This window comes from Topomyia yanbarensis, chromosome 3, assembly GCF_030247195.1.
Source record: "Topomyia yanbarensis strain Yona2022 chromosome 3, ASM3024719v1, whole genome shotgun sequence".
In the NCBI taxonomy this organism is placed as follows: domain Eukaryota; kingdom Metazoa; phylum Arthropoda; class Insecta; order Diptera; family Culicidae; genus Topomyia; species Topomyia yanbarensis.
Window position 1 is genome coordinate 307,101,265 of NC_080672.1, and position 13,461 is coordinate 307,114,725.

Genomic DNA, 13,461 nt, shown 5'->3' on the forward strand with positions numbered 1-13,461 from the left:
CGTTTCATTCTTTGGATTCACTCTAATCAGTTATTGCAATTAGTCTGATTGGATTCCGATGGAGTAGTGCTGCCAGGGACACCCAAGTAACAATTGCAGTTTTATAGCACACTACAAGTGCAATCTAAGTTTTATGTGTAGCTATAAAACTACCATAAAACCTTAATTGTTACTAGGGCAGTATACGTTGATGACGGAAAATGAATTTTTCATACATCTTCGTCGCGTTGTAATATAATTAAAAACTGATAAAACTTATCAATTTAGACTGTATTTTGTTAGTTGAGCAGCTTCTAACACTGTGAGGGAAGCACCTATCTTTATGAAAAAAGGCTTTTGGTGTTTCTTGACCTCACCGTTTACAAGAAAAAATTGTTTTGAAACCCTACCTGCACTAGAAAAAAGTTGGGCATGAAAGGGTTAACACCTCAGTGATCTTATTGTTTTGTCCATAGCTGTAAATTGTATACCAAGATTTGGTACGTCTAACTCTGAAAGAGTATGAAGGGTAATTATGGTTAAAACCGACACCTTGAGTTTAACAATTTTTCTAGGTTACTACAAAACCAATAAAATTATAATTTCTACGCAGAATTCTTCTTCAGGAAATTTTTAACAAGGCTTAATTTTGTCAGCGCTTCAAAAAAAAATATTATATGTTTTTAACAACATACAATTAGCAAGGGACTGGAAAATGAAGTATATTTTTCAATATTAAGAGCCATAGTACACTGAAACCTCCATTTACGAACTCTTTTTTTTACGTAATATTCGATTAACGTAACTTTTTTTTACGAACTAAATTCGAAATATCGAACTCTTTTTGAAAAGTTTGAGTTCGTACATTACAGCATGAAGTTATATACTTATGTGTTCTTAGTTAATTGTTACTAATATAAGTTGGGTATTTTCGAAATGGGGTTGACGAGTGCGTGACGGAAATCGATGTCTTGAGCCATTTTGGAATCCAAGATGGCAACTTCCGGTTTAGATAAATCTATTATCTATTATCTATATATATATATATATATATATATATATATATATATATATATATATATATATATATATATATATATATATATATATATATATATATATATATATATATATATATATATATATATATATATATATATATATATATATATATATATATATATATATATATATATATATATATATATATATATATATATATATATATATATATAAAAGGCCTCGGAACAAATTGTTTTCCTCCTGTTTCGTTGATTTTCAGCAACGCGCGATGGGTATTAGCTAGTTCTCTATAACCTCAACAAATCCAAAATGGCGACTTCCGGTTTAGATAAATTCTCTATAACCTCAACAATATGGGTATTTAGGAATGGGGTTGACGAGTGTATGACGGAAATCGATGTCTTGAGCCATTTTGAAATCCAAGATGGCGACTTCCAATTGAGATAAATTCTCTATAACCTCAACAATATGGGTATGTTAGGAATGGAGTTGACGAGTGTATGACGGAAATCGATGTCTTGAGCCATTTTGGAATCCAAGATGGCGACTTCCGGTTTAGATAAATTCTCTATAACCTCAATAATATGGGTATTTTCGGAATTGGGTTGACGAGTGCATGATGGAAATCGATGTCTTGAACTATTTTGGAATCCAATTTTCTATAACCTCAACAATATGGGTACTTTCGGGATAGGGTTGACGAGTGCATGACGGAAATAGAACCCATATTGTTCGTTATCAAGAATAATGCTCACCCGGCAATCGTCATATTGAACATGGAAAAACATTCTAAAAATACCCATATTGTTAGGGTTATCGAGAATATTGCTCAACCGGAAGTCGCCATCTTGAATTGAGTGTGTACCTTAGCCGCGATCGGTCGACTGTTTTGGAGCTCCTCGCTAGTCGATCCAAAATCGTAGTTTTTCGATACGGATTATCAAATAAAAGTGTTTTTTTAATACGAAGAATGACTCGGTGAACAGTCTTCGTAAATCGGAAGTGGAATTCAGTGATTTTTTTGGAGTTTTTCATCACGGCGTAAAGTGATTCAAAGCCACACAGCATTAGTGTAAAATGTGCTCCCCCCGCAATACGGGCCGTCTATTCCCGATGCGGGGAAGAAAAAAGTGTTTTAACAACGTAAATAATAATAGTGGAGATCAAAAACTCACAAAAAAGTGTTTTTCCCAGTGATAAAGCTTTCCCAAAAAGCGAAAATTTTTCAGCGTCACTTGGTGAAAAAGTGGCGATTCCAAATTATCAGCGCGTCACCCGTAGCTATCGCCCGATAGGTGTCGCACCAATTTCTTAGTTCCACATTCGGAAACCTGCAGGTCAGTTTTTCTCTTTCTTCCGACATTTTCCAAACCTTTTTCGGGTAAGGACCACGTGCGTGGCCAGTGGAGTCTTCTGTATCTGCTGCAAGCATACTGTTGTTGATAAATTGCGCTGTACTTGCAAACGTGAGAAAGAGAAAGGATTACTCGGGCTGTTTGATGCGTGAGAAAGAAGCTGGAGATTTTGAGGATATCTGGAGAAGGTTTTGAATGGGACGAAAAATGGATAAGCAAGTATCAGTCACTCGCGTAAGTAGGAGATGAGGAAGGAAATAGAAAAACTGGTATATTTTTCTACAGACATTCTAATTTATATATACAAAAATCAAATAAATACACCAAATACGCGTCGATTTCTTACCTCATGTAAGGAATCGAAAGTCTTATTGTAATGTTATAATCCATTTGATACAAACATTACAGTAAGGCGGGGCTGGTTGATGGAACGATGACCTCGGAACATGTCTGGCGCTGTACACGAAATGGGTCATCGGAAAGTCAATTGAGCTAACACCTACCTAAATCCTTGAACCAAGTTATTTGCATGGATATGTTAAAATACATGCAAACATCTTTTTTCTGTAAATCACTACCAGCTAGTGGGAGTTAGGTTGGTTAACACACACACACATCGGAAGTCGCCATCTTGAATTTCGAAAAGGTTCAAATTGTCCATTTTCAGCATCTACTTGTCAAGCCCGTTCCAAAAATACCCTTATTGTTAGGGTTATCGAGAATATTGCTCAACCAGAAGTCGCCATCTTGGATATCAAAACGGTTCCAATTGTCCATTTTCAGCATCTCTTGGCAAGACCATCCCAAAAATACCCATATTGTTAGAGTTATCGAGAATATTGCTCAACCGGAAGTCGCCATCTTGGATTTCAAAACGGTTCCAATTGTCCATTTTCAACATCTACTTGCCAAGCCTGTTCCAAAAATACCCATATTGTTAGAGTTATCGAGAATATTGCTCAACCGGAAGTCGCCATCTTGGATTTCAAAATGGTTCCAATTGTCCAGTTTCAACATCTACTTGTCAAGCCCGTTCTAAAAATACCCATATTGTCAGGGTTATCGAGAATATTGCTCAACCGGAAGTCGCCATGTTGGATTTCAAAACGATTCCAATCGTCCATTTTCAACATCTACTTGTCAAGCCCGTTCCAAAAATACCCATATTGTTAGGGTTATCGAGAATATTGCTCAACCCGAAGTCGCCATCTTGGATTTCAAAACGATTCCAATTGTACATTTTCAACATCTACTTGTCAAGCCCGTTCCAAAAATACCCATATTGTCAGGGTTATCGAGAATATTGCTCAACCAACGAATATTAATAAGAATGTGAAGCAAACTTTTTTACGAACTAAATCCCAAATAACGAACACTTTTTTCACGAACTAATTCAATTTACGAACCCCCGGTTTAGTTCCTAAATAGAGGTTTCAGTGTACTCAAGGAAGAGCAAGGGGTTGAAGGAAGAAAGTTTTAGAAAAGCGTAGAAAGGGTCATATGAGCAAGCTTAGAGTTTACCAGCGACTTAACCCTTTGTCTGCCACCGCAGGAGTCAGGATCTGACAGAATCTGACTTAACTTTTTGTCGGTTCCGACAGCATGAAATAACAAGTTGTTTTACGCTCGTCCGGACATGCCGTAGACTCAGGTGATTCGCATTTTTAATGCCAAAAGATCCTGACTCCTGTGGCAGCAGACAAAGGGTTAAGTCGCCGGTAAACTCTAAACTTGATCATATGACCCTTTCCACGCTTTTCTAAAACTTTCTATAGCTTGAAATGATTAAAAATTTGATTTCTAAGGAAAGTTGTGCGGTGTCAGTTTTACCCACAGTGTCGGTTTTACCCATAATTCCTCAACATTCCTGGTTTGTTAGACTTTTTGTATAATGCTTTACACAACCAGGAAAACGTCGTCTTCAACTTGTCTGAATAATTAGTAATTATCACTTTCATAGTAAATCCGCAAACAAAGAAACTTTGACTTGCATACATGCATTGAAGTAAAAATGTTGCCCTTGTTTGAAGACTTAAACGGTTCCATAATTATTCAACAACAAAAATTATTTTGTTTTGGTAATTTTCCTAGAAGTAAACCACATCATAATAACAACCGCAAGTGGCTAGGTCAGGCACCAACGCAACTGCCTTTACGCATTGAGTCACACAGGTTTATTTTTGGTTCACCTTTTTCGTCAGTTTTTTCTTCTATGCTTTTTGTTAGCGCACCTAGCGCCTACCTGGAGGACACATTTTCACTGAATTATAATAATTTTAACATTCACTCGGATGCCCGGATTACTTTTACGTAATGTCATTTATGTATTCTGCACTTTTAATTTGTTCCACTAGCACAAGTCATGTCAGCTGCCACTTTCACACTTTATTGCGAGTTATTCTTTGCTACTCAATCTCCGCAAACTTCTAACACAACCGATCAATTGTTTCGCTTATCGAGTTATTTGGAGAACCCCATGGATTCGGAATCAAATTTAACCGAAAATGCAATCAAGATACCGTTCAAAATAAGCCCACACAACGTCGCCTCCAACCACACATGTTCTGACGTCACAGCGAAGTTACCTACTGCTACCACCGCACCCATTCACTCTCTTTGCCACACTGACTCAATGGTTTCAGCCGTTGATGTGTCACTCACACAAGCCGAAAGCCATTTAATGCGAAGCCAGGTGGGAAAACATGAGAATGATGCATCGTCACCTAGATATGTAAATGTTTGCGAGGTGATGCGATGGTAGCTTTTTACCAGCCGGTAGCCATCATCTTCTACAGCGAAGGTGCTTTAATTTGTCACTTAAAGCTTCGGAAGGCACCGATTCCGTGCAGCACCACACTCAAAGTTCAACTTAATGCTTTATAAATGGCAAAAAGGCTTGAAACTGTACTGGATTAACCGTACATGGGCGCTGCGGTAGAGTGTGGTGCCGTGGCCACCCCCGCTCACGCAACGAAACGAAAAGTGAATCAAATTCTCGGCGTGGTTGCTTCAACTTTAAACGGTGGAAAATTGGATGATCCCCGTTTTTCGAGGTGCTGGAGTTTTGGGATGTTCTACGTTCGTTAGGGCGGGTGAGTGTTATAAAAGGGTATAAATTTACATTCTACTTACATATCAGTCGTTTGTAGTTGGAGTTGTCCGTGGTTTCCATTGTGGCAACGTCTGGGATCTGTAAAAGGCGAAATAGAACTGAATCAGTGGGGGGCTGGTTGGATCAATCATACGTACATACTGTGATACGGGCGTGAGTGACTGAGTGTGTATCTACAACAACAACAACAACAAAACCAACTGGCCGACTGAGTGCGAGCAGAGGGAGAGAACGTGATTTGCCTGCCGAGGTGCAGTCTGTCTGACGGTAGCTGGCTCGGGCGAATCGTGCCTCCGCGAATCAACGTGGAGAGACTGATGCAGTTACATTTAAATATATTAGTCGCGTAGTAAAATATCGTTTTTCCTGTTCACTAGACACTTAGCGCGGAGCACACGTTACTCGATTTTGTTTTGTTGTGAGGTTTGCGTCGAAAACAAATGCAAATTGGTGGTTATTCATGCTTGATAGACGGGGGTGCTCAAATTCGGGCGATGTTTGCTTCGATTAAAACAAACCGTATTTATTAATGTTAGAGCTTCATGCTCAGCAGTTATAAAACTGGCATAAGCCGCCGTACTATTTGTTGGTTAATTGAAAACACCCTTAAAATATATATAGAAAGTATTCATCTCAGACGCTCAGACTTAATAGACTTGAAGAAAATAACTTTGAACCCAGTAACGCTGAAGGCATGCCGAAACATAAACTATGAAATAAATAGAACAATAGAACACCCGCTAAAACTGTTGCTATGAAGGGCAATTTCTGATCTCAAAATTTTCTGTTTTATATTATAAAACTCTCAAAATTCAGAATCTAGAACTGAGCATACCCCCAGTACAATCTTCAAAATTTTGTAGAATCACTTATTTGTTCAAAATGATGACGTAGTAGGAGTTGTTAGATATTAAAATATTTTCCAAAAAATGAGGCGAAATACTGTAGTTGTATGAAGAAAAAAAATCAAAATGATATTTTAGACCACTTTATTATCTCCTTCACAGCCAAAGCTAAAAATCGTTCGACTGCAGCTACCAGTAAAGCAAGAAATAAATTCTACCCACTGCTTTGTTTCTTATCCACTGCACAAACAGTATAGTGACGTTGGTATAGTATCGTTACTCTCGACTGTGAAGTAAAGTGAGTGTACCACAATAGGCAAAAGTAGTTTTATTATGGCAAAATACAATTGCGATTCACTAAGATCCCCATATAAGGATGGATAGTGCAATCCACAAACAATCACACAAACTGGTTCCGATTACACCGGGCAGCACAATCCGCATATTCATGTCGCATTACGAAAAAGTGCTCGAATTAACATTGATATATGGAACATTTTTTCTCTACAACATTCGCAACAGAGTTCGAATAATTAGTTCTCACCTTCATGACCCTGGAACATGGCAGCCCCTATGCTCAGACAACATTGTGCAACTATGACAATCAGACGACCAAAACATCACAATTAACAATGCTCTTCAAGACAATTACTTCAACGATAGTATGGACGAATGTTGTCAGGTAACGCCAAAAACGATCCAACGTCGGGAAAAACAACCACCGTACACAAAGGTACATTTCTCGGAAAGGGTTCGATAGAAACGGTGTAAATAGGATTTGTATTATTTATATAACCCTTAAAAAGGCTGGCTGAAATTGTAACTTTATGAAGTATCGCTCCACGACCCAATTAAATCAAAAGCACTCTTTTTTGTCGTTTTATCAGTGAGAGAATCGAAAGGCCGAAAACTCTCAATCATTTGTATTTCAAGTTCATTGAAACTAGAGAACTTAAACCCGCTAGGCCTCTGATACCCCTTGCCTTTTTGAGGGATTCAAGATAAACAGCTCCACTCGCGAATCAAGCCATGGGTATTTTATATATTAACATAGAAATTGCGATGGACTTCCAACAAAATCGTTGTTAAATCGTCAACAGAAATAAAATGAATTTATTGAATTTCTTCTTAACCCTAAATATAATTAAAAATATTTTTGAACTTAAATCTACGGGTAACCCTAGGATCCTGTACCTAACACTTAAACTATACTTATATACTACACACTAGATTTATATATCTACATGCTATGAAAAATGAAATGTACTAAAAACTACAATCAAAATTAACACTACCACAACCACACAACAGCAATAAAAAGGGGGACAATTTAGGAATAAAGTTTAGTTTTATATCAGCAAGCACATCAAGCGGGTAAGCTTTATCGGTTGAGATCCGAAATCCAACCAAACGGAAAATTATACAGTCCACCTTCAAGGTCGAAGGCCGGTTCGCGAATTGAAGTTAAAAGTTCGGAATCGGGAGAAATTACTAAATTTTACATGGTCCTTCGAGCCGGATCTCGAGGACTAGTACTGACAGTGATAATCGCCGCCGGTTTATCGTAAATTGTGCTAATCGAATTAATCACGTGTACCGTGAACGTGGTGCGATACGTTTCGCCATCCACTGCTCAAAGGGTGAAAAAAGTGAATAACCTGCGGATCCTCCAAGATCACGAATTTGATCGCTAAACGACGAACATAGTGCCCACAATACCGCGTGTCGATCAATAGAAACCGCGTGGTTGCGATAGACCGCATTGTAATACCTGTTCTCGTATGTGCTTCCCAGTTGACCGTGAACAAAGCCATTGTTGGTCAACTATCACCGCATTGTGATAAACTTTGGATTGTCGAAAGTAAAGGAGGAATAAAAGTGATTGTGTGGTACTTCGCATTGTTCTTATGATATAATTGCTGACGACGCCAATGTCGGCATTGACTTTCGCTGAGTGAACAGCAAACCGATTATCACCTGCACGTGTTTCATTTATTTCGCCGGGAGGCTGTAAGGACTGCTATCACCGGCCACCCTGAGAAACACTGAAGGTAACCAGTGCTGAGTAAGGGAATTCGATCTATATATTCCTTACATACGACAATCGCGTCGGTTCGGTAGTGCCATTCCGCGTAGTGGCCCGGGAAGGATCACACCCGTCGTAAAATTCGGATCGTCGCTATCGGGACGGTAGAGTCAACCCGCGAGTTGGCCCGGGAAGGAGAAATCGTACGACTCGTACCGGTTCGCGTAGTGCCACGGAAATTGCTGAACATGCTGAAGGACGAGTCAGTGAGCAGTGAGCATGAAGAGGAGTTTTTAAAAAAGAATAAGGAGCATTTGCTGGAGACCTTAGCACAGTTGATGCAAAGTGCAAAGGATTACAAAAATGGAAAAAATACTGAGTTGATAGACACGTGGGCGGAAAGACTGGAAGAAATTGCTAAGGAATATCGACGTGTAGTGTGTGTTTTAGAGATGCATGGTGGGTGCTATAGAGAGGAACGTGCTGAGTTTGAAAATAAATACTGCGCCCTTCGAGCATTTTATACAAAACAAATCAAGGACAACCATGCCCAAAGTGCTCACACCGTTCACGTTCGTCAGCTCAGCCACATTCGTTACCCTGAACTGAACCTTCCCCGTTTCACTGGCAAATTGGAAGATTGGTGTGTGTTCCGGGATGCTTTCGAGTCCGCTATAGGCAATCGTGAGGAGGTAGCTAACATCGATAAGTTTCAATATTTGAAGGGACTAGTTCACGGTGAGGCTGCGAGAATCGTTGAGGCCATTTCGGTTTGCGATGAAGGATACAACGATGCGTGGCGTGCATTGAAATTGCGTTATGAGAACAAGCGTCAGTTAGTTCGATGTCACATAAAGGCCTTGTTCGATACTCCTACTATGAAAAGGGAGACAGCCGATGAACTTTTAGGGCTGGTGGACAAATTCGAACAGCATATTTCCGTTTTAGGACGTTTGGGAGAAGGTACGGATGCCTGGAGTTCTATGTTGGTCTACCAGTTGTCAATTCGTTTGGATTCCCACACGTTGCGTGAATGGGAAAACTACTGCGCTCGCCTCGATTCAGACAACGTAGCCGCCGTGCTTGGAGGGACGGCTGACCCTCTTTTTGAGGATTGTGATGATACCATGCCATCTTACATCTCGATGGTAAACTTTCTGCAAAATTATGCAAGGGTTCTTCAATCAGTTGGACCCTCTTCCCTTGCTGGACGGGAGCGCGAACCCAAGCCTAAGCCACCAGTTAAGTTTGGCGCTCATATTAGCTGTTCGTCCACTAAGCTAGGTCCCCAGAGCACGAGAAAATGTGAACAGTGTAATCAGGATCATTCTCTCTATCAATGTCCGCAATTTCAAAGATTATCAGACCAACAGCGATTGGAATTCGTCAGATTCAAGAAGCTGTGTCTCAATTGCCTCCGTCATGTCGACCACTTTGCTAAAAATTGTCCGTGGAAATCATGCAATCGATGTCCGCGTAAACATCACACACTTCTCCACGGAGCACAGTTTACACAGCAGACCCCTTCTGCTCCCCAGCCTAATGGAACAGTAACCCTCCTAGCTCAACCGACTGCTGTCGAAAGCACTCATACTTCAACTGCTGCACTGCAACCATCGTCTGCTCAATTTCATTCTACACAACCACCAAAGGCCACCAGAAACCCCGCCACAATGCAACCGTTTAGTTTGCCGGGGAATTTTCACTACGCCACGGTAGCATGCGATAAGGAAAATCAACAGAACACCGTAATTCTTCCTACTGCGCTAGTAGAAGTTGAGGACATTGGAGGACGCAGAATCACAGCTAGATGCTTGTTGGACTCAGGATCGCAGAGTCATTTTATAACCCGCGCACTTTGTCAAAAACTGAAGCTTCCTTGTTCAAGTGCACCATCTCCCATTCTGGTCAGCGGTATCGGCCAGACAACTACGAAAGCAACGCAATTCGTCACCGCCAAGGTGTCGTCCAGAGTTTCTCCATTTACAATTGAACCCAGACTTTTGATTCTGCCGCACCTTGCCATCACTCTGCCATCATCTACCATTAATATACGAGGATGGCATATCCCTGAAGCAGTACAGTTAGCCGATCCTACATTCCATTTGTCAAAGCAAATCGACATCATTTTGGGTGCTGAGTATTTTTTCAACACGCTACGGTATGGTCGTATTCAATTGGGTGAGCAACTACCGATACTGCAGAATTCGGCACTTGGATGGTTTGTCTCCGGCGCTTGCGTGATATCAGATCACGACCACACAGATCCACGATCCTGTTTTTCAAGCAGTACTGTACGCCTTGAAGAACTTCTTCGTAAGTTTTGGGAACTAGAAACAGTTCGGGACTCGAAGGGATGGTCGCCCACCGATCGAATTTGTGAAGAACATTTTATTGCTAATACTTCGCGGACGCCTGAAGGCCGTTATATGGTAAAACTACCGAAACGCGAAGAATTGATTATACTGCTAGGCGACAACAAATACCAGGCCACTAGACGATTTCTCTCATTGGAACGTTCATTGCAACAAGATCCAGAAAGGATGGCCATGTACAAAGATTTCATCGATCAGTATATATCCTTGGGCCACATGCGTGAGGTAAGCTCTCAAGAACTTGAGGTACGTCCACAGTTTATACTACCACATCATGGAGTACTTAAACTTGACAGTAGTACTACAAAACTGAGAACAGTATTCGATGCGTCTTGTAAATCACGTTCCGGATTGGCGCTAAACGATACGTTGCTACCTGGGCCCACTATCCAGGACACTCTCGTGGCGCTCGTGCTACGGTTTCGCATTCACAGATACGTTGTTTCAGCAGACATCGAAAAAATGTTTAGACAGGTGCTGGTGCATCCATCCGATCAACCGTTACAACGCATCCTTTGGCGAGGGGATCCCCGGGACTCCCTGAAATTGTACCAGCTGCAGACGGTTACCTACGGGTTAAACAATTCGCCCTTCCTAGCTACACGTGTCCTGTTACAACTGGCTGAGGACGAGAAAATGAAATTTCCAGTGGCTGCTCGCATAGCTAAGAAGGATTTCTACGTTGATAATCTTCTCACCGGAGCAAACGACACGTTAGAGCTTCAACGAATTTGTAAGCAGATGATTGGTCTACTCAACGCCGGCGGTTTTCCTCTTCGACAATGGTCGTCAAATTCTCAAGAAGTTTTGAATATAGTTCCAGAAAATCTTCGCGAAACCCGCACACTGTTGGAATTAGATCGAGATTCTTCTATTACCGCTCTCGGATTACGTTGGGAGCCAGCCGCAGATACGCTTTCATTCAAACCACCAAAGTGGAAAGGAAATCAACAGCTCACCAAACGGACTGTGCTGTCACAGATGAGCAGTCTTTTTGACCCTCTTGGGTTAGTAGGACCAAGCATAGTTCGTGCAAAAATTATAATGCAGTCTCTGTGGAAACATCAACTCGATTGGGACGCACCATTGCCGTCACAGTACGCACAGGAATGGATCAATTACCAGCTAGATATACCGTGCTTGGAAAATCTTCGAGTACCACGAGCCGCAATATTGTTCCCGCATCATGATCTGCAGATCCATGGATTCAGTGACGCGTCAGAGCAGGCATATGGCGCATGCCTTTACTTGAGGTCAATCAACGCTTCCGGACAATGTTCTGTACAACTGCTTACAGCAAAATCCCGAGTGGCTCCAGTTGATAGCAAGTCAATCCCACGATTGGAACTCTCCGCTGCGCTTCTTCTCACACATCTTCTCGTCCAAGTCACCGCTAGTACAGGCATCTCCATACCAACCTACCTGTGGACGGATTCCACCGTCGTTCTGAGTTGGATATCGGCACCTGCTTCAAACTGGAAAACTTTCGTGGCGAACAGAGTGGCCGAGATCCAAGAACATACTGCTTCTGCTACTTGGAATCACGTGCCGTCAGAGGACAACCCTGCTGATCTTTTGTCTAGAGGCATGAGTCTACATCATCTGTTAAATTGTTCTTTGTGGTGGCATGGACCCAGATGGGTGAATGCTTTGGATATCGCTTGGCCGAAAAATCCAGTCTCGAGAAAAGAATGCGGTGAAGTTCCTGAACTTCGGAAGGTTGTTTCATTAGTAGCAACTACGCAACCAGAAGATATAATCAATCGTTACTCACACCTGAACCGGTTGATTCGCACCTGCGCGTGGTGGCACCGTTTCCGCGAGAATACCCGTTGCGAAGCAAGCATCCGTGTGATCGGTTCGTTATCCTCCGCGGAAATTGACCGCGCGTTAATCGCTCTCGTTCGTCGTGTCCAAGAAGAACACTTTGCTCTAGATAGGAGGCAGTTGGAGCGGAACCAAAAGTTACACCCGAAATCGAAGCTGAGATTCCTGAAACCGCAACTAGTTGATGGCCTTATTCGAGTTGGTGGCCGGTTGCATCATTCCGCTCTCGCCATCGACGAAAAACATCCCATCGTGCTTCCGGCAAAACATCACCTCACCACGTTAATTGCGAGACGTTATCACGAGAAAACCATGCATGGAGGCCCTAATTTGCTGCTGTCAACAATTCGTCAAAGGTTCTGGCCACTTAGGGGCCGGGAATGCGTCCGTTCAATTGTACACGACTGTATCACTTGTACCCGTGCTCGCCCCAGATCGTTGGAACAGTTGATGGGCGATCTACCACCGGTCCGAGTAAACAAATCCTTTCCCTTTGAAAATGTGGGAGTGGATTTCGCCGGACCTGTATTCCTGAAACCACCTAATCGGAAGGCAGGCCCTGTAAAGGGGTACGTTGCGGTATATGTGTGCCTTGCAGTCAAGGCGGTCCACCTAGACCTAGTTCCGGATATGACGACTGACGGATTCATCGCCAGTCTACGACGCTTCACAGGCAGACGTGGAAAACCCAGCACCATCTACTGCGATAACGGTCGCAATTTTGTTGGAGCCCAACGAGAATTAAGCGAGCTACGTAAACTCTTCCTGACACAACGCCATCGGGATGCCGTAACTAACGAAGGCATCGATAATGGCATTCACTTTCTCTTCATTGCACCCCGCTCTCCATCATTAGGAGGAATATGGGAGGCGGCGGTCAAATCGATGAAGCTGCATCTTCGTCGCATCATGGGAAATG

General features: G+C 41.9%; 1 protein-coding gene across 6 annotated transcripts in view; it reads right to left on the reverse strand.

Moving 5' to 3' along the window:
* The window catches only part of LOC131688666 (cAMP-specific 3',5'-cyclic phosphodiesterase 4A-like), a 683,953-nt gene that overhangs the window by 172,996 nt on the left and 497,496 nt on the right, over nt 1-13,461 (reverse strand). For 5 of the 6 annotated variants that reach the window (XM_058973085.1, XM_058973084.1, XM_058973083.1 and 2 more), the window contains one exon: nt 5,490-5,547. In XM_058973085.1, coding sequence (XP_058829068.1) covers nt 5,490-5,547 — 58 coding nt within the window. Of the gene's footprint in view, nt 1-5,489; nt 5,548-5,610; nt 5,635-13,461 lie in introns of those variants that run through there. The other variant, XM_058973089.1, reaches the window with a different exon arrangement.